The sequence below is a fragment of the Populus alba genome, chromosome 3, assembly GCF_005239225.2.
Source record: "Populus alba chromosome 3, ASM523922v2, whole genome shotgun sequence".
Taxonomy (NCBI): domain Eukaryota; kingdom Viridiplantae; phylum Streptophyta; class Magnoliopsida; order Malpighiales; family Salicaceae; genus Populus; species Populus alba.
In genome coordinates this window covers 20,464,140-20,484,459 of record NC_133286.1, presented here as the reverse complement: position 1 = coordinate 20,484,459, position 20,320 = coordinate 20,464,140, and the positions used below count along the sequence as shown (strand labels likewise).

Below are 20,320 nucleotides of genomic sequence, written 5' to 3'. Positions count from 1 at the left end.
AATGGAGTGTGAAATGAGTTTTGATGAATTAATATGTATTTTATTATGAATTTCACATAAAAGATTTGCAATTATTATGTAACTAAACTGAATTTTTTTATTATGAAAACTTAAAAAGAATAATTATAATGTAAGTTTTCTCATTTTAAAAGTATTTTTAAATTTATTTTACTTTATACGAGTTAATATATGTGTTTCGAATTAATTTTTAACATATATCTACATAATATAGTATTTGTTAATTATTTTGCCCTCTCATTTTAAATACTCTGACTCCACCACTGAGCAGGGCTTTTGGAATATTTTTTTTAATAAAAATTAAAACAAAATCATTTTGAGTAATTTTTTTTTTTTTTGAAAATAATTGTTTAGATCTTCCCTTACGAATTGACATGTTAAATCACCTGAATTTAACCTGTTATAATCCTCATACAGCTTAAAAGGACAGGTTCGGTAACAATGTGAAGGGCCGAGCCCAAGAGGAGGATAATATGAGATGCGGGGCGGCAACATAACGGGCGATAGGAAAAGAGCGGGAGAAAACTGATTTGATTTCCCGTCTCGAGGCTCAATAGATTTACAAACCAAATGAGTACTTACCGTTAAGAGAGTGTTTAGTAGTGTGGTAGCGGTTGTTTTTAAATAGCTTTTCGAGCCGCAAAGCATGCCAATAATGTTTTTTTATTTTTTAGAAATCATTTTTGACATCAGCACATCAAAATGATCCAAAAAGTACAAACCGCACTCAATTTTAACAAAAAATAAAAAAAAAATTGAATTTTTTTGAAAAGCCGGTTTGGCCGCAATGCCAAACAGGCACTAAAAAAGTTTCTTGGGTTAAAAAAGTTACAAACCAAATGAGTACTTACCGTTGAATTACTTGGGTAAAAAAGTTTCTTTCTTTTTCGAATCGCATACTGACGGACTTTTCGGACTCCACACTGATAAACTCCAGTCTATATATTTATTAATCCACGCCCACGGAGTAAAACATTTGTGAGAAAATTAATTTGGTTCTTAATTATCTGCGTCTCGTTGTTTATTTTATCTGCTTTTGCAACAATGGAGAAACAATATTAGCAAATAATGACGGGCATAATCTTGTTGGTGCATTTAATTTAATTATTTGCTATAAATTTTTTCCAGCCCATTTAACAATATTTATAGTTTTAGGTAAAACAGTAGAAAAAATGAAAAATTTCTCTCCCTGGAATAATTTTCCTAACTTGGCCCTCTTAATTTTATTTTCTAGCTCTTGTTGGCGTGCGTCAATATCTCCTTGAACTCTGTCAGCCATTTACATCGTTGACAAAACTGTATTTACTCGCCGTTAAAATACTCCGTTGATGTTTTTTAATTTTCTAGTGATGAACAGACTACATTTTTCTATTTTCTAGTGTTGAAATGCTCCGTTGATCTTAGTATTGGACGTACATAAGATTGAATTTTAATTAATCAAATGACTTGTGTCTATTTTTTTTATCATAAAAACACAACAATCACCTTTCAAAATCTAAAACTACTATAATAACATAAACCAATAAAGTTGCAATAGCATAGGATAAACATAATAAAATGTTTTTTTAGCTTTTATATCTTAATTTCTTCATCTCCCTCGCACGTAAACTTTAATTTGCAATACTTCTAATGGACTTAATCCTTGTTGAGCCTAATGTTTGATGGAAGATTATCCTAGGTTTTAAATTTAATGTGATATTTGCCATAGATATAATAGATTGTAACGAGGCAATATTCACAAATCATGGTATAATTATGGAATAGGTGTTTATCAAGACTTCAGTACCAGAAGGTCGATTGGAATAGGAAAAAAAAAAAAGTCCACGTTGTCTCTTCAATAATCCAAAGAGTGATTGTAAATTTCTTTTACACTTCAAGGGATGATCAACACAAGATAAAAGTTTTGGGGGTAAATTGAAAATTTTGATAAATTTTAAGGAGAGTAAATTAAAAATAATATTTGACTTTCTATTTGATACTCTCCTCTCCATCCAAGGAAATGATAATATGAAAGACGTCATGGTTCACTATTGAAGACTTTAGAGAATCTATCAACATGCATCGTATTGGATGTTTCTAGAAAGTGTCTTTATTAAAATAAATTATAAAAAAAACATGTTTAAATTGATATTTTTTTAATATTTTTTATGATTTTAATAAGCTGATATTAAAAAATATAAAATTATTTTAATATATTTGAAATGAAAAGCCATTTTAAAAAAAATATTATCATACATAATCTCAAATATAAACCAGATATTTTATATAATTTTATGCATTTATTACTGTAATATAAAATGCTTTAAAAAAAAATGGTATAATGATTTTTATTTTTTATTTTTTAAATATCATCACATTAAAATTGCAGCAACACAATCTCAAATATTACATTTAAACCAGACATCTTATATAATTTAATGCATTTGTTACCGTAATATGAGATATTCTTTAAAAGAAACTATACTAAAATGATTTTATTTTTTTTATTTTCTTAATATCATCACATTAAAATTATTGAAAAACATCTTAAAAAATATCAATTTAATATTTTTTCAAGTGAAATATATTTTCAGAACGAATATAAAAACAGAAGTCATTCATATTCTCAAACATCTATAAAAAGCAACATAAACAATAAAAATGAGCTAGTAGCTATAAATATTTATCATTATAATTTTTATTCTCTCTCTCTCTCTCTCTCTCTCTCTCTCTCTCTCTCTCATATATATTATTTTCTAAAGCATACAAATTATTAAAAAACACTATTTATTTTTAATTTAAAGCAATTTTTTTAAAATTTTAATAAAAAACAGGTTTAATTCTCAATTCCAAACAGATATAAATAAACTACTAATATGAATCATGATATGTTATGATTTGTGTGCATTTGACCAAGAAATTTTATGATATTTAAGTTATAACTAATAAATATTTATAGCATAATAGAGAAATTAACATAAGAGGGAGAGAGAAACATGAAAGAAAATTAAAGATATAATTGTTAAATAAGTGAGTGAATTCTTGTAATTTTTTTAGCGAATCCAAATAGTATTCTCATCGTATCTACCTCTCTTATATTATAAGTATTTAGTATATTACATGTTAAAGGAAATGTCTTGTGTTTCCATAAATCTTTCTATCTAGCTAGCGTGATTGAGATTCCACTAATATCCATGCATGCATTCTCTGATCCATGGAAGGTCAGATAACAACATACACACACACACACACTGGAAATTTTCCATGTCAAATATTGCCCTGGAGGGAATTGGCAAGTATTATACATTTGTTAAATTTATTTGAACTTGAAAAATGATACGATATTAAAAATTTTATTCAGAAACACACATAAATCTTGGTGTAATTAAGATTTACCATGTCCTTTATTAATATTCTACTTAACCACCCATTACACTAACCATACTTCCCTTAATTTCATGATATTACACACTAAACTTTATGATAACATCGTCACATTTAATGTTACCAAATTATTCAATATATCAATTTTTAAAAAATTTAAAGTGACACATATAATTTGTTGAACAAGAAAACCTTTTACAATGAAGTATTTACACTTTACACGTTATTCATTGTTTTTAAAACTAACTATTTAATAAAGTAATAATAATTTTTTTTAGATTTGATTAATAACGTAATAAAGTAGAAAATTCTCAAAAAAAAAAACCCTGACCCTATTTTTTAAATTTAATTTATCATAAATCAGGTTGTATAACTATATTTATATTTCTTAATAAAAAAATGAGATTATTTTAAAAGCTAAAGCATAAAATTATCTTGTACCTTTTAGATCTTTTAAAGCCTATGAATGATTTATTGGAAAGGGTCAAGATCAAAATCTGTAGTGCAGTGATGCAAAGGAATCAGTGAAGAGGTTGGAAAGAGCGCGGGCTAACTGATTTTGGTTCCTGACTCGACAGAAAAACTAACCAAATCATTAGTTTTTTGAATAATAAATTTCTAATAATCAATTTAATATTTGGATTAACAATCCGATTAATTATGTTTTGATGTGAAGGTATCTTCTAATTGAATCTTTTCATAATAAAATAAAATAAAAATATAAGATGACACCATATAATTTGTTGAGTAGAAAAATCTTTTATAAAAAAGTGTTTACATGTGATTCTTTATTTTTAAAACTGATTACAAGTAATAATAATTTTTTTTAGATTTAATTTATAAAATAATAAAGTAGAAAATTCCCAAAAAACAAAAACCTCAAAATAAGAATTTTTGTTATCTATGAGCCTATTTTGTAAAATGAATTTATGGTTGAATAACTATATTTATATTTGTTAATAAAAAATGAGATTATTTTAAAAGCAAAAACAAAAAATTATCTTGTACCTTTTAGACCTTTGAAAGCTCATGAAGATTTATAGGAAAGGCCAAGCCCAAAATCTGCAGTGAAGCGATGCAAAGGAATCAGTGAGGAGGTCGGAAAAAGCCGGGGCTAACTGATTTTGGTTCATAACTCGACAGAAAAACTAACCAAAAATTATTTTTTTGAATAATAAATTTCAAAAAATCAATTTAATATTTGGATTAACAATCTGATTAATTATGTTTTGACGTGAAGTTATCTTCTAATTGAATCTTTTCATAATAAAATAAAATAAAAATATAAATGACACCATATAATTTGTTGAGTAGGAAAATCTTTTATAATAAAGTGTTTACAGGTGATTCGTTATTTTTAAAATTGATTACAAGTAATAATATTTTTTTTAGATTTAATTTAGAACATAATAAAGTAAAAAATTCCCAAAAACAAAAACCTTAAAATAAGAATTTTTATTATCTATTAGCCTATTTTTTAAAATGAATTTATGGTTTAATAACTATTTTTTTATTTGTAAAAAAAAAAATGAGATTATTTTGAAAAGCAAAAACAGAAAATTATCTCGTGCCTTTTAGATTTTTGAAAGCTGAAAGGGCCAAGCCCAAAATCTGTAGTGCAGTGATGCAAAAAAATCACTGAGGAGGTCGGAAAGAGCACGGGCTAACTGATTTTGGTTCCTGACTTGACAGAAAAACTAACCAAACATTAGTTACTGTTGATGTTGAATTACTTGGTGAAAAGTTTCGATCTTAATTTCTGAATTGCATACTGATTTTTTCTATACAATCCGGACTCTATACTGATTAATTTCAGTCTATTTAAGAATGCTGACCCACACCATATTATTTCAGTCCCATAATAAAATAAAATAAAAATATAAGATGACACCATATAATTTATTAAGTAGAAAAATCTTTTATAATAAAATGTTTACATGTGATTTGTTATTTTTAAAACTGATTACAAGTAATAATATTTTTTTTAGATTTAATTTATAACATAATAAAGTAGAAAATTCCCAAAAACAAAAACCTTAAAATAAGAATTTTATTATCTATGAGCCTACTTTTTTAAAATGAATTTATGGTTTAATAACTATATTTTTATTTGTAATAAAAAAATAAGATTATTTTTAAAAGCAAAAACAAAAAATTATTATGTGCCTTTTAGACTTTTGAAAGCCCATGAACGATTTATAGGAAAGGACCAAGCCCAAAATATGTAGTGCAACGATGCAAAGAAATCAGTAAGGAGGTCGGAAAGAGCGCGAGCTAACTGATTTTGGTTCCTGACTCGAACAAAAAAAATAACCAAATATTAGTTACGTTGAAGTTGAATTACTTGGTGAAAAGTTTCGATCTTGATTTTCCGAATTGCATATTGATTTTTTCTATACAATCCGGACTCTATACTGATTAATTTCAAGTCTATTTAAAAATGCTAACCCACACCATATTATTTCAGTCCCATAATAAAATAAAATATAAATATAAGATGACACCATATAATTTATTAAGTAGAAAAATCTTTTATAATAAAATTTTTACATGTGATTCGTTATTTTTAAAACTGATTACAAGTAATAACATTTTTTTAGATTTAATTTATAACATAATAAAGTAGAAAATTCCCAAAAACAAAAACCTCAAAATAAGAATTTTATTATCTATGAGCCTATTTTTTTAAAATGAATTTATGGTTTAATAACTATATTTTTATTTGTAAAAAAAATGAGATTATTTTAGAAAGCAAAAACAAAAAATTATTATGTGTCTTTTAGACTTTTGAAAGCCCATGAAAGATTTATAAGAAAGGGTCAAGCCCAAAATCTCTAGTGCAGCGATGCAAAGGAATCAGTGAGGAGATTGGAAAGAGTGCGGTCTAACTGATTTTGGTTCCTGACTCGACATGAAAACTAACCAAACATTAGTTACCGTTGACGTTGAATTACTTGGTGAAAAGTTTCGATCTTGATTTCTGAATTGGATATTGATTTTTCTATACAATCCGGACTCTATACTGATTAATTTCAATCTATTTAAGAATGCTAACCCACACCATATTATTTCAGTCCCATAATAAAATAAAATAAAAATATAAGATGACACCATATTATTTACTAAGTAGAAAAATCTTTTATAATAAAATGTTTACATGTGATTTCGTTATTTTTGAAAACTGATTACAAGTAATAATATATTTTTTAGATTTAATTTATAACATAATAAAGTAGAAAATTCCCAAAAACAAAAACCTTAAAATAAGAATTTTATTATCTATGGGCCTATTTTTTAAAAATGAATTTATGGTTTAATAACTATATTTTTATTTGTAATAAAAAAATGAGATTATTTTTAAAAGCAAAAACAAAATATTATTATGTGCCTTTTAGACTTTTGAAAGCCCATGAATGATTTATAGGAAACAACCAAGCCCAAAATTTGTAGTGTAGAGTACGGGTTAACTGATTTTGGTTTTTAACTCGACAAAAAAACTTACCAAATTTTAGTTAGGGTTGACGTTGAATTACTTGATGAAAAATTTTGATCTTCATTTCTGAATTACATACTAATTTTCCTATACAATCCGGACTATGTACTGATTAATTTCAGTCTATTTAAGAATGCAAAACCCGGATCACAATAAGAGCAAAGAGCAAAGGTGAGAGCTTACAGCTAGAAATCGAGTATCAAGCTTCTTCCTCATGGTTTGGTCAGATTTGAAGCATTAAATAATCACAAAACAATAAACAAAAAAAACAGAAAGAAAAAGAGAGTAGAAATTATTTGTTTTTAATTCAAAGCAAAATCATTTCCTCATGATTGAACTGTAATAATCTTACAAACAACAACAAGGATAAGAAGCATCGATCTTTGTTTAGATCCAAAACCTTATAAAAACAGATGTATCAGTTCCATGGATTATCCATCCGTACGTGTTTGACACCCAAGAAAATAAAAATAATAAAATATTAAAAAGTATGATAAGGTGACGTCGCTTGCGGGTTTAGTATAACACGGACTAATAGAAAAGGGCCATGTGTATAAGAGGATGAACTTCTTTATTATAGGCTGGGTTTATTCTTACATGGCGGATTGTGATTGGTCTGTTCAAAATAGGGGAAAAGTAAACAACTTTTCTTTTTGACCTTTTCTTTTTATCAGTTTGTATTGTTGAAAGAAAAAAAAGGCATAGTTTAAGGCGGTGGAGAGAATGCGATTCAAGCTTTCATATTTTTGCAATGTTTAATTAAGTCCTTCTAATGTTATTCACAATCTACGTTGGTTCAATTAGATCCAAATAATAAAGATTTCTTACAATAAGATGAAAATTACCACCATGGCATTCCTGATCTAAATTTAAATTCAAATTAAATTTATCATCTATAATAAAATAAGAGTTAGGATAGACAAGGTATAATTTTTCATAAAATATATCATGAAGTTCCGCAATATTGATAATATATTGAGATTTTATTATTCTTAGCTGCCGCAATATAAATAATAATATAAATATTTTTTGTGATAAATGGTATTGTTATTCGTAGTTAAGATAGTGATTATAAGATAATATATCACAAATATAACGATGATTAATGAAAATTATAGTGATATTTTAATGGTGATATCACATTCGATCGATGAAAAAAGCTCACATGCGCTAGAGCAGTGTTTATAATAGTATATGACAAGACGATTTCCAGTATATGGAAACAGCTTGCTTGCATGCATGCATGCATGTGTTATAGCAAGGATAGGAACAAATATTCGGTCCTGATGATCTTGGTAAAACATTTTTTTTCCTCGGAATCATGAATCAGAGGGGCCAGCTACCTTGCAATTTAGGTAGGAAATATTAATTCAATTTGATAGAACAGGTGTATGGCCCTCGATTGCAGAGAGTTACAGGCCATTGTATAGGAATATATAAAAACATCTTCACACTGACAGGGATGAATCAAAACTCCTGACCTAGCTTAGTTGTAGAGACGTTCACAAGAGTTTGATTCCGTCGCCTCCTCTTATTAATTACTGGTGAGTCTAGCAGGGGTGTTTGCTGATTGGACATCATAGCAACCCCTAATCACTTCATTTGAAGAAGGGTCGTTTCATTTCAGCACGTTTCGATCTTGTTTCCGAATTCCATACTGATTTTTCTGGTGAAAAGTTTCGATCTTGATTTCCGAATTGCATACTGATTTTTCTATACAATCCGGACTCTATACTGATTAATTTCAGTCTATTTAAGAATGCTAACCCACACCCACAAACTAAAACATAGGAGAAGGAAAGTTAATTGGTTTTTGTTTATCTGTGTCTTGTTGTAGTTCTGTCATTGCTTCCAGCAATGGAGAGACAACAACTGTTTCATGTTTCGAATTCTTGTTCTATTTTCAAGAAAATTAAGAATCCAAATAAAAGAAAAGAATGTGAATGTGAATGTCAACAAGCCGAGAGAGAAGTGTTTGCTGGGTCACAGCCACTTTTCAATGAGCATCCTTTTTGGTTCAAGAAACCAAAAACAAGCAGCGGAATTGGTTCCATTGTTCTTGATTCAAGAAATCCAGGGAGGGTTTCAAAGGAACCAGAGCTTTGTGATGGAAACTGGGTTTTCAAGAACTCTGTTGATAGTGATTCAAGAAACAAAGAATCTGCGGAAGAGTTGGAGAGGAGGGTGGCTTTTAATCTTAGGACGATGAGATCGTCTTTTAGCCTTGGGGATTTGCTAGAGGAGAGGTCTCGTGGGGTATCAACTGAACTAAGCCTGTATCATCATGACCCATTCGAGATCAAGAAGAAGATGAAGCCAAGTGATCTGGGTAATCTATGCAGGCTGCTTGTGTCTGCAGATTTGGTTGAGAAACATATCCTGCCTTTCTTGAACGAGGATCAAACTAAACAGGTTAAAATTCTGAATCAAGAAAGGAATGGTTTGAAGGTCCGGGTCTGGGATCTTGACACTGAAAGTATGCATCAATTGGTCTTCAAACGATGGAGCACTTCTAAAAGCTATATTTTCAACGATGGCTGGACAAAGCACTTCGTTAAAAGGAGGAATTTGGTTGAAGGAGATGAAATTGGACTCTACTGGGACAATGATCAGTCAAGACTCCAGTTCAGTGTTCTGAGTAGAGCTGCTGCTACTGGCCGCTAAGACTAAGATCTTGTATTTGCTCTTAGGTTATGTTTGATTGTTGTTTAGAATCTGAGATGCTTGCTTGTTTTATTGCAGTCAACTTCTGCTGTTATTATTATGTTATAATCAATCCAGTTTAGTTTGAAAGATTTCTTTTGCCTGGTTTGATTTCAATCAACCAATCCATTATTCCCAGTTCTGTTTAACATATTCTCATCGTAGAGCTTCAAAGGCTCATCAGGCAATCGATGATACAAGGCTAATCTGGAATTATGTTTAGTCCAAAATTTTATACATTACAATTTAATACTGGAATTGCTGACAAATTATTTCCATCGACAAATTTTAACATGTTATAACGACATTTGTTCCCCTTATTTTTTATCCCTCCTCCTCCATGCACTTCAACCCACATTTACATCTATCAATAAGCATCTATCGTAGTTATTTTATTATTCAAATTCAATCATTATTCAGAGTTGTTTGATATAATTATCGTTTCGGCTTAAAAATAAAATTAATTGGTTTAATTGGTCATGTGAATATATGTGTGTGTGTGTGTGTGTGTAGAGTGATTATATGGTTTTGTTAATTTCTCTTCGCAATGAAAGATCAGATAAAGAAAAAACGAGAGAGAGAGAGAGACGTCCACTATTTCTCAAACAACACATGTATAAAATCTAAAGCACAGAGAAAGAGTGTAATTATTCTTTATTGCTGTTGTTTTCGCTGTTATTACCACACTAACAGCTAACCTCAAATTCAAATCAAGGAACCACAGTTTGCTTTGGAGCAATCTCAACAGGCACTGCAGACGGTGCTGACGGTGATGGAGTGGTGGGATCGGCAGCTTTATCACAGTAGCCTTCAAGAATTTGGCTCTCTTCAGTGGTGAATCCTAGGGTATCAATCATGTTAGGCCAGCAGTGTTCACCAATGGTGCTCAAAGCTTGGCAGCAGCTATGGCCAAGTTGAGTCTCACCGTTAAGGAAGAAAAGAACAATCTCCCCAGTACATGCTTGTAGTTGCAACAGAGAGTTCCAGCAATTTGATGACTCTTCATCTAGTTTTAAGCGAGTCGAAAGGTTTGAGATAGAAGCCAGCGGTCTTGCCTTGGCCTTGCGGCAGCCCAAGCTGCTGCATGCCAATAAAGCAACGAAAAGAAAGAGCTTAAGATTAAAAGCCATTTTGAAAGTGATATTATAGAGAGAGAGTGGTATTTGATCTGGCAATGGAGATTGCTGCGTGATTTATATAGGAATAAAGAGCATGATGTTGAGTTAATCTGAACGTTGCATTTCTTGAAAGCTGTACACAAGGCAGGAAGGAAATGAGAGAACGTGTGGTGCTTGGATCTTGGAAGGGAATAGGAAGACCAAAAGGCGATAATCAATTAATCATCCATGAAGTTTACAATTTATGGCAAATAAATCAGATTAAAATTTCTGTAACAGGCCATAATTAGCAAACATTAGTCATGTATACCACATAATGACGGGCATAATCTTGTTGGTGCATTTAATTTATTTGCTATAAATTTTTTTCCAGCCCCCTTAACAATATTTATAGTTTTAGGCAAAACCGTAGAAAAAATGAAAAATTTCTCTCCCTAGAATAATTTTCCTAATCTGGCCCTCTTAATTTTATTTTCTAGCTTCTATTGGCGTCAATATGTCGTCGAACTAGCTCTGTCAGCCATTTACATCGTTGACATGGAATGATGAGAGCAGGGGCAGTGTCGGAGCCACGTAGAAGATTAAGGGGCTATTGTCCTTTTATTTTTATTTTTTTATTATTATTTTGAATTATTTTTGAAAAATAGATATTGTTTTGGTTATTTTGAATTAATTAAAAGATATATTATTTTTAATTAAATTGGTTACGGAATGGAATTAAGTTTTTTCACAAGATGAATAAGCAAATATTTTAATTGTTATCAATGAGTAAATATTGATATTTGTAAAATTAAAGATTGATTTTTTCTTAAAAAAAAACTATTTTTTTGTTTTTAAAAATGATCTATCATAATAAATTTAAACTATCAATGATGATCCATATTCATGCATTATTTACCGCATGCTACATGGTAATGGTGTGAGAAATGAGTTTTGATGAATTAATAAGTATTTTATTATGAATTTCACATAGAAGATTTATAATTATTATGTAATTAAACTGAATTTTTTTATTATGAAAACTTAAAGAGAATAATTATAATGTAATTTTTCTCATTTTAAAAATATTTTTAAATTAATTTTACTTTTATACGAGTTAGTGTATTTATTTTGAATTGATTTTTAACGTATATTTACATAATATAGTATTTGTTAATTAATTTATCTTCTCATTTTAAATACTCTAGCTCTACCATTGAGCAAGGCACTTCACATATCCATAGTTATAATGATGTTGTTTTGGACTATTTAAAAAAAAAACCTAAAAGAGTAATTTTTTTTTTAAACAATTGTTTAGATCTTCCCTTACGAATTGACATGTTAAATCACCTTAATTTAACATGTTAAACTCTTCATACAGTTTAAGGGCGTGTTTGGTATTGCAGTTGCTGTTGTGGTTGTAGTTTTAAAAAAATTATTTTATAAAAATTATTTTTAGTTGAGGTTGGTTTGAAAAAATATATGTTTGGTTAAAACTGTGATTGAAATTGAGGTTGAACAAAAAGTAACTTAATGTGTTTGGTTAAAAAAATATTTTTCAAATTGAGGTTATATATATATTAATGATTTTTAATTTAAATATTGTAAATTTAACTACTGTTATTACATCATAAAATAAATAATATTGATATCAAATATTTTTATTATTATTCCATTAAACTATGTGCAATGTCATTACATATGAAATATATAAAACAAGGACTATATTTTTCATGGTTTCTTAAGCGCGCAACAACAAAAACTGAATTTTATTTATTTATATAGTGTTATTAAATAATAAAGATTGTGATATCTTTATTATTGGAATTGCGATCAAATTTCACAAATGCTACGTTATCATGCAATATCTTTCTAATTTATGTAGTGTTATTAAATAATATTAAATACTAGTTTTTTGAGTAAAACCTAATTTTTTTTAAAAAAATTATAATTTTATTTAGTACAAAAGTCATTAGACAAGAGCTATAATTTCCATAATTTTTTGAGCGTGCAATAAAATTAGGTAAAATATTATCAGGAATAAAATTAAAATTACAGTACGAGTAAATTTAATTCACCTTAAACAATTTTTTTTTTAAAAGAATATTGTTCACCATTAACTGCACTGGTTTTTTAGAGGGAAAAAAACTAAACTTTTCTTATTGGTTTTTCAAAAAAAAACTAAACTTTTCTCATTGATTTAAAAAAAAAAGATAGTGGAGCCATGGTCCACTGTTCCTAAAAATAACCACGAGAAGCAGCTTCTCCAATCCTGCGGCTGGGCGTAAAAAATCAGTGGGCTCATCGAAGAAAAATCAGCTTTCTTTGCTTTACCAAACATTAAAATATATTACTACAGATAAATCTTACCCCAATCACATTAGCAAACAGCATCTAAAAGGACAGGTTCAGTAACAATGTGAAGGGCCGAGCCCAAGAGGAAGATAATATAAGATGCAGGGCGGCAACATAACGGGCGATAGGAAAAGAGCGGGAGAAAACTGATTTGATTTCCCGTCTCCAGGCTCAATATATTTACAAACCAAATTAGTACTTATCGTTGAATTACTTGGTAACAAAGTTTATTTCTTTTCCGAATCGCATACTGACGGACTTTCCGGACTCTGCACTGATAAACTCCAGTCTATATATTTATTAATCCACGCCCACGGAGTAAAACGTTTGTGAGAAAATTTTTGGTTCTTAATTATCTGCGTCTCGTTGTTGATTTGATCTGCTTTTGCAACAATGGAGAAACAACAACAATTTTGTGTTTTGAGTTCTTGTTTTCCTTCCAGGAACACCAATAATCCTAAGAAAAGAAATGAATGTGAATGTCAACAAGCCGAGAGAGAAGTGTTTGCTGGGTCACAGCCACTTTTCAATGAGCATCCTTTTCGGTTCAAGAAGCCAAAAACAAGCAGCGGAATTGGTTCCGTTGTTCTTGCTTCAATAAATCCAGGGAGGGTTTCAAAGGAACCAGAGCTTTCTGATGAAAACTGGGTTTTCAAGAACTCTGTTGATAGTGATTCAAGAAACAAAGAATCCGCGGAAGAGTTGGAGAGAAGGGTGGCTTTTAATCTTAGGACGATGAGATCGTCTTTTAGCCTTGGGGATTTGCTAGAGGAGAGGTCTCGTGGGGTATCAACTGAACTAAGCCTGTATCATCATGACCCATTCGAGATCAAGAAGAAGATGAAGCCAAGTGATCTGGGTAATCTATGCAGGCTGCTTGTGTCTTCAGATTTGGTTGAGAAACATATCCTGCCTTTCTTGAACGAGGATCAAACTAAACAGGTTAAAATTCCGAATCAAGAAAGGAATGGTTTGAAGGTCTGGGTTAGGGATATCGACACTGGAAGCATGCATCAGTTGGTCTTCAAACGATGGAGCACTTCTAAAAGCTATATTTTCAACGATGGCTGGACAAAGCACTTCGTTAAAAGGAGGAATTTGGTTGAAGGAGATGAAATCGGACTCTACTGGGACAATGATCAGTCAAGACTTCACTTCAGTGTTCTGAGTAGAGCTGCTGCTACTGGCCGCTAAGACTAAGATCTTGTATTTGCTCTTAGGTTATGTTTGATTGTTGTTTAGAATCTGAGATGGTTGCTTGTTTTATTGCAGTCAACTTCTGCTGTTATTATTCTTTTATAATCAATCCAGTTTAGTTTGAAAGATTTCTTTTGCCTGGTTTGATTTCAATCAACCAATCCATTATTCCCAGTTTATTGGCCCAAAACACGTTGAGAATTCCCAAGTAAAAGACACGGTGACAATTATATGATATCTTGGTTTGGCCCATGGCCTCTTGCGAGCTAGGTAATTTTTTTTTATCTTTATGTATTTACTTTCATGCCCACTTTACTATTTAAAAATTATTATTTTTATTAATTTCATGATCGTTAAAATTAATGGAAGTGTACATAAATTAATTTAAATATTACAAAAAAGTATTTACTGTATTCCTTCGTAAAGCATAGTGATATTACTGTTGATGGAACTAGATAGGCAAGGATCATGCGAATTATCCCAATAATTTATTTATTTTTATCATTTTATGTAAAGGTTATCTAATTTTTTCAAATGATTGCAAAAGGAAGGCTTTTTGGAGGCAAGATGCTAAAATGATTGTGCATGGGAAATTTCCTAGCTGGCGGAGGCTGAACCACATTGAAGGGTGCGGGCCATGGCACCCCAATTATGGACAATATTTACATTTTAGTCCTAGAAGTCTTAAACGTTTTAATCATATGCCTTGGTTTTACATGTTTTGCACCCTAAAAAATCACTTGTTTTCTTATTTGCCCCTCTAATACCCAAATTTCTGGTTCCACCCCTTAGCTGCACCTCCTTTGATAAACCTTTCGACTGGCAAGTGGTAAAAATTCTAATGAGAGCTGTCCATGCTTCAAGTGAAACTTCTTCCTTTATATATATATATATATATATATATATATATATATATATATAAACTATTTTTCACAATGAAAATGAGGGTAATAAGGCTGTGAAATTAACAGAAAATCATTTGTAAAAAAGTTAATTGAAGAGGTAAAAACAATATTTATAAATCCAGTTTGATTTTGACAAGTTAGTCGTGATTTGATAATTCAATTTTTTTAAAAAAACTTAAATTTATTACATTTTAAATACAGGTGGTGGCTGTTAGGTTTTACCGGAGGGGGTGTTTGGGAGTGTGGTTGCTGTTGCTTTTCAAAGTGCTTTTCACTTAGAAAAGCATGTCAATAATATTTTTTTATTTTTTAAAAATTATTTTTGAGATCAGCACATCAAAATGATTTGAAAATATAAAAAACATATTACTTCCAAGCTAAAAAAAAAAAAAAAATTTCAAATTTTATGAAAAGCGCTTTTCAAACGCAATCCCAAACAGCTTCAAATTAACAGCCTATTTAAGATCTACCTTGCCTATTTTCCTGTTCTACGCATCCCATTTAAAAAATAGAAAAATAAAATAAAAGAAAATAAATAAGTAAATAAAATGGAAAGAAAATCCAGGTCCCTATTATTGGAAAAGGTTATTAATGTATCACCGCACATATACTTTTTTATGGTAATTATTGCATCTAAAATCAAACAAATTCATTGTACAGAGATATTATTATTTATGATTTTTTTTTTTTGTTAAAAATGTGAATGCCGCTAGATATATATATATATATATATATATATAAATTTTTTATGGCAATTATTGCATCTAAAATCAGACAAATTCATTGTACAGAGATATTGTTATTTATGATTTTTTCTTGTTAAAAATGTGAATGCCGCTAGATTTATAAAAAAATAAGTTTTCTTTTTAACGAAATTTTTTTTTTAATTTATAGATGTGAGATCCGATCTAGAAATTTACTTGAAAGAAACTTAAATTATTAGAATATTGATGTAATTTGCAAATAAACAAGTTATTTTGAATAAAATAACTTTATTTTTTTTTGTTAAAAAATCCTTAAAATTGATCTTAGAGTTTAGATTAACTTTAGTCAATTAAATTTTATTAAGTTAATATTTTTTTAGTTTAAATCTCAAATCTTATAAATCAAATAATTAATTATTTTTCAGCAACCTTTTTCAAGAAGAATCTTTACTAAAATTAGCATCAATTAGTAAGGAAAAAAAAAAAAAAAACCATTACCGTAACTGAAGTGGTTGAATTAAATACAGTCTAATTCCACCTGGCGTACGAGAGAGAACATAAAAAAAAAAAAAAAAAAAAAAAAAAAAAAAAAAAAGACAAGAAAGAGAGAGAATCCTTAAAAATAAACCAGAAATAGAGGAAGCCATTAGAACTGCACAACAGACAGACAAACATAGCAAACAATTTCGAAGAAACGCTCGTAACCCACAAATCAACTACAAAATCAACGACCCCTTAGCCGCTTTTCTCTTCAAGGTTTGTTATCAGATCCATTTTTTTTTCTTGTTTTGTGTTTTTTGAATTTGGTGCAGAGAGATCTTGAATGCATTGAGAAATCAATGTTGTTTGTGAAAGTTTGGTTTTTGTTTTATGTGTTTGGTTTTTGTTTTATGTATTTGGTTTGTTTTGATCTCTTTCTTTTCGGGTCTGGTTGGATCTTGAGAGATCTAATTGTATTTATTTGAGTTTTTTATTCTATGCTCATTTTTTTTCTGTAAAAGTTCAGTTATTATTATTATTTTTAATGTGGAGGTCAAGAATTTGTGGTGGGGCTTCATTTTTTTGGTTTGTAGGTATTTAGAAATTTCATTTCTTTTTGTTTTCCATTCAAAGAAATACTGAAGATTTCATTTCTTGTGTTTTGCACTGAGAATGTGGGATGGTATATGGATTTGTGTTTGAATCAATTCTTTTTTCAGTTTTTATTATTGTTTGCATGATTTTTTGGCTTACAAAAAATTGGTTGCAAATGATATTTTATTAGTCGGTTATGCAATTTTGAGAGCTGAATTAATGACATTTGATTTTGCATCTTACCTTTGGTTTTATGTTTGCTCACTTTATCAGGATGTGAAGTATCTTGTTTTGCGTTTGTGTTTGATTTGATGATATTCTTGTTAGCAAATCGATGAATTGCAGAAAATTCGTGTTATTCTCTTTTCCATTTTTCTTTTCCTCAAAACTATGTTAGTTTCGGATTTGTGTGACATAACTCTGTAATTTCAAATGTGTGATGAATGCATCATGCCACCTGGGTTTTCAGTTTATGATTCTGCTGTCTCTTTTTGTCGATATATGTTTTTTCATTAAATAGTGGGCGGCTAACGAGATGCAGTTGATTCTCATGTAATGCATAAGCATGCTGTATGCTTTTTAGGTGATTTCATCTTGAGATTGTCACCCATAACATCCATTTAAGAATGGGATTTTAGAAGCGTTATGAATGTAGGTTATCGAGTTTTCTACATATGATTAAATGAATGTTTTGAGGGAACTGCATGTGGCATTTCTGATAAGAATTAGATTGTGAACCAATTCTCTTTCCTACACTCTTTGCAGTTTATCATGAATATGGTGTTAAAGATGGAAAATGATGCATTGGATATGTGCATTTATGCTATGCTTTCTCTAGCTGTAAGAAGTGGTTTTTACATTTTGCAGGAACATTATCTTATAGTAATCCAGAAAGATGTCTCCTGCATCAAACTCCAAGACCAAGTCCAAGGATAACACCTCTGCAAAGTCTGCTATAGAACAACCAAAAGCATCCATGAAGTCTTCTGGATCAACCAACTCCATAACTGGGAATCCAGCGAATGCTTATAATCCAATTTCTGGGACTTTTCACACATTAGAAAAACCAGCTGCTGCTGCTGCTGCTTTCCCGCCTTTGCATGATAATGGTCGCTTCAGAAATATAGATGACACAGATGAGCATTCTAGTAGCCCACATGGAACAGTTTCTGAGTATGATTCAGTTTCCAACAATGGGAGCTGCTCTGGTGAGTCAGAGGACATTAAAGAGAAGATAATCAATTCTACTCGACAGGAAACCATACCTGGCTTAGACAGCGACCGACGTGAGAAGATCCGTCAGAGGAATGAGAAAAAGCATCAGCGTCAAAGAGAGAGGAGGGCACAAGAGTTGCATGACCAATGCAGTGGGTATCTAATGTCAAGAAAACTAGATAGGCTTTCACAACAGCTTGTGGCAATGGGTTTTTCTCATGAGCGGGCAATCTTGGCCCTTATGTTGAATGAGGGCAGTGTAGAAGAATCGGTAAACTGGCTTGTTGAGGGAAGTGAAGAGGAGGCTCAAAAGGACTCTAAGCTTGAAAGTGGTGGTAATCTAAAAATTGATATAAATGAGGAGCTCGCTCAAATCTCAGCAATAGAGATGAGATACAAATGCTCAAAGCATGAGGTTGAAAGAGCTGTGATTGCTTGTGAAGGGGATCTAGTGAAGGCAGAAGAGACCCTGCAGCCACAGAAGCAGGAACCACCTGCAACTCCACCAAGGCAAGAATATACTGCCAATACGAATAACCTGAGGAGACTGCATGAAAAGCCTGTACCTGTGACTTCAGTTACAGCACAACAGAGAATGAATGAACGGGATTTCAACTACAAAACAGCAATTCCAGTGCCAACGTATTCAGAACCTGGGAGTAGAAACTTGCAACCTCTGAATCAGCCCAAGCCACTAGCAGACAAGAGGTGGGGCGCAACAGGATCGAGCCCTGCATTCTCATCATCTATGGGACCATCCATGCAAGTAGCACCTCCATCAACAAAACTTGATGTCCAGCTTGGTTTTACTGAAGGAGTGGGCACAACAGGATTGAGCCCTGCATTCTCATCATCTATGGGACCGTCCATGCAAGTAGCACCTCCATCAACAAAACTTGATGTCCAGCTTGGTTTTACTGAAGGAGTGGGCACAACAGGATCGAGCCCTGCATTCTCATCATCTATGGGACCATCCATGCAAGTAGCACCTCGATCAACAAAACTCAATGTCCAGCTTGGTTTTACTGGAAGTGAGAGGAAAAATGTGCAGCAGATAGTGAGGGAACCAGTAAGCCCTCAATCTATGAATGCCAAACAAAATACAGTCCCTTACGCAAGTGCCACTCCTTCAGTAACAGCTGGATGGTATTCAAATAATGTTCCAGGTGTTGAACATATGCGGTCAAATGTTAAGTTGCTTTCAAATCAGAGCACTGGAAGCCTTGGTCTTGTAAATCAGAGCTCACAACAATTTTACCATCCAGTGTCATACAAACAAAACCCGTTCCCTTATAGCGGCCCAGTAAATTATACATCAAATGGACTTGGAGGAACAAGGTCTCCTTCACTTACAGTTCTATCTCAGTTGCAAGGTTCATATGGTAAAACGACTGCATCTTTGCCTTCTCTAGCAGCACCATCCTCACTTGGTTTATTCACTGGCTGGGGCTCAGCTGGAACTTTAGGTTCTTCACATGTTGATTGGAATACAGGAGGCCTGATGTCAGAATTTGATTACACCAGCATCGATTGGACTTTGGATTCGAGCATGTTATCCTCTAAGTCAAATGGGTTGTGGCTGGGTCTGTCTTCATTACTTAGGAACACGTCTAGCACAAGGACGAGCAGTACAAATGGTTCCTTCCTATCAGGGTTGCGGGACAGTGGAGTGGCTAAAGAAACATCATCCTCAGCCGGTTCGCGCGAGTGGACCTCTCCTTTCGCAGGCAAGGACATGTTTAGTTTGCCTAGGCAGTTTGTAACTTCTCCATCTCCTTAGGACTAGAGATAGGACTTTGGAGAAGGAGAAGAAAGCAGGCGGTGAGGCTTGTTTAGTTGGGGTTTGGATGCATGTTCATGCTTGTTTCTGGTTTTATCAGTGGTAAATGCATCCATCAGTTTCTGCTTCTATGATTTGTGTCCTCTTTTTCATTACTGGTTTGCTAGATGGAGAATGTGCTGCTATTTTGGGCAATCAACAAGACTTGCAATTTCGGCAATAGGTTTTCACCTTTCAGACATTTGCTAAAAAAAAACAATAAAACAGAATTTCATATCATACTTTCTCAACTGGAATTTGAAAGAACAAAATATAGGGCGTACCAAGATTAAATAAAAACCAGCTATTAGACTTGTATTTTGCCATGGGTAGGATAAAAAATTTTGAAGTAGAAAAAATACAAGCTTTTTCAATGT

General features: G+C 31.3%; 4 protein-coding genes across 4 annotated transcripts; 3 read left to right on the top strand and 1 right to left on the bottom strand.

Annotated features, from left to right (window-relative positions):
- Positions 1–8,731: 8,731 nt before the first annotated feature.
- LOC118054587 (B3 domain-containing protein At2g33720) lies at positions 8,732–9,538 on the top strand. The gene has a single exon (XM_035066223.1). The coding sequence runs from the start codon at positions 8,732–8,734 to the stop codon at positions 9,536–9,538; it is 807 nt and encodes a 268-aa protein (XP_034922114.1).
- A 749-nt stretch (positions 9,539–10,287) lies between these two features.
- LOC118054586 (egg cell-secreted protein 1.1) lies at positions 10,288–10,707 on the bottom strand. The gene has a single exon (XM_035066222.1). The coding sequence runs from the start codon at positions 10,705–10,707 to the stop codon at positions 10,288–10,290; it is 420 nt and encodes a 139-aa protein (XP_034922113.1).
- A 2,715-nt stretch (positions 10,708–13,422) lies between these two features.
- Positions 13,423–14,223, top strand: LOC118054585 (B3 domain-containing protein At2g33720). The gene has a single exon (XM_035066221.1). It carries the CDS (start codon positions 13,423–13,425, stop codon positions 14,221–14,223), a length of 801 nt encoding a protein of 266 aa, XP_034922112.1.
- Positions 14,224–16,405: 2,182 nt separating this feature from the next.
- LOC118054742 (uncharacterized) lies at positions 16,406–20,033 on the top strand. The gene is made up of 2 exons (XM_035066433.2): positions 16,406–16,591; positions 17,777–20,033. The coding sequence occupies exon 2, from the start codon at positions 17,805–17,807 to the stop codon at positions 19,902–19,904; it is 2,100 nt and encodes a 699-aa protein (XP_034922324.1). The 5' UTR covers positions 16,406–16,591; positions 17,777–17,804; the 3' UTR covers positions 19,905–20,033.
- Positions 20,034–20,320: the final 287 nt, after the last annotated feature.

Bases quoted from the DNA above. Each gene is read 5' to 3' on its own strand.
- LOC118054585 (XM_035066221.1), top strand. From the start codon at position 13,423: ATGGAGAAACAACAACAATTTTGTGTTTTGAGTTCTTGTTTTCCTTCC.
- LOC118054587 (XM_035066223.1), top strand. From the start codon at position 8,732: ATGGAGAGACAACAACTGTTTCATGTTTCGAATTCTTGTTCTATTTTC.
- LOC118054742 (XM_035066433.2), top strand. From the start codon at position 17,805: ATGTCTCCTGCATCAAACTCCAAGACCAAGTCCAAGGATAACACCTCT.
- LOC118054586 (XM_035066222.1), bottom strand. From the start codon at position 10,707: ATGGCTTTTAATCTTAAGCTCTTTCTTTTCGTTGCTTTATTGGCATGC.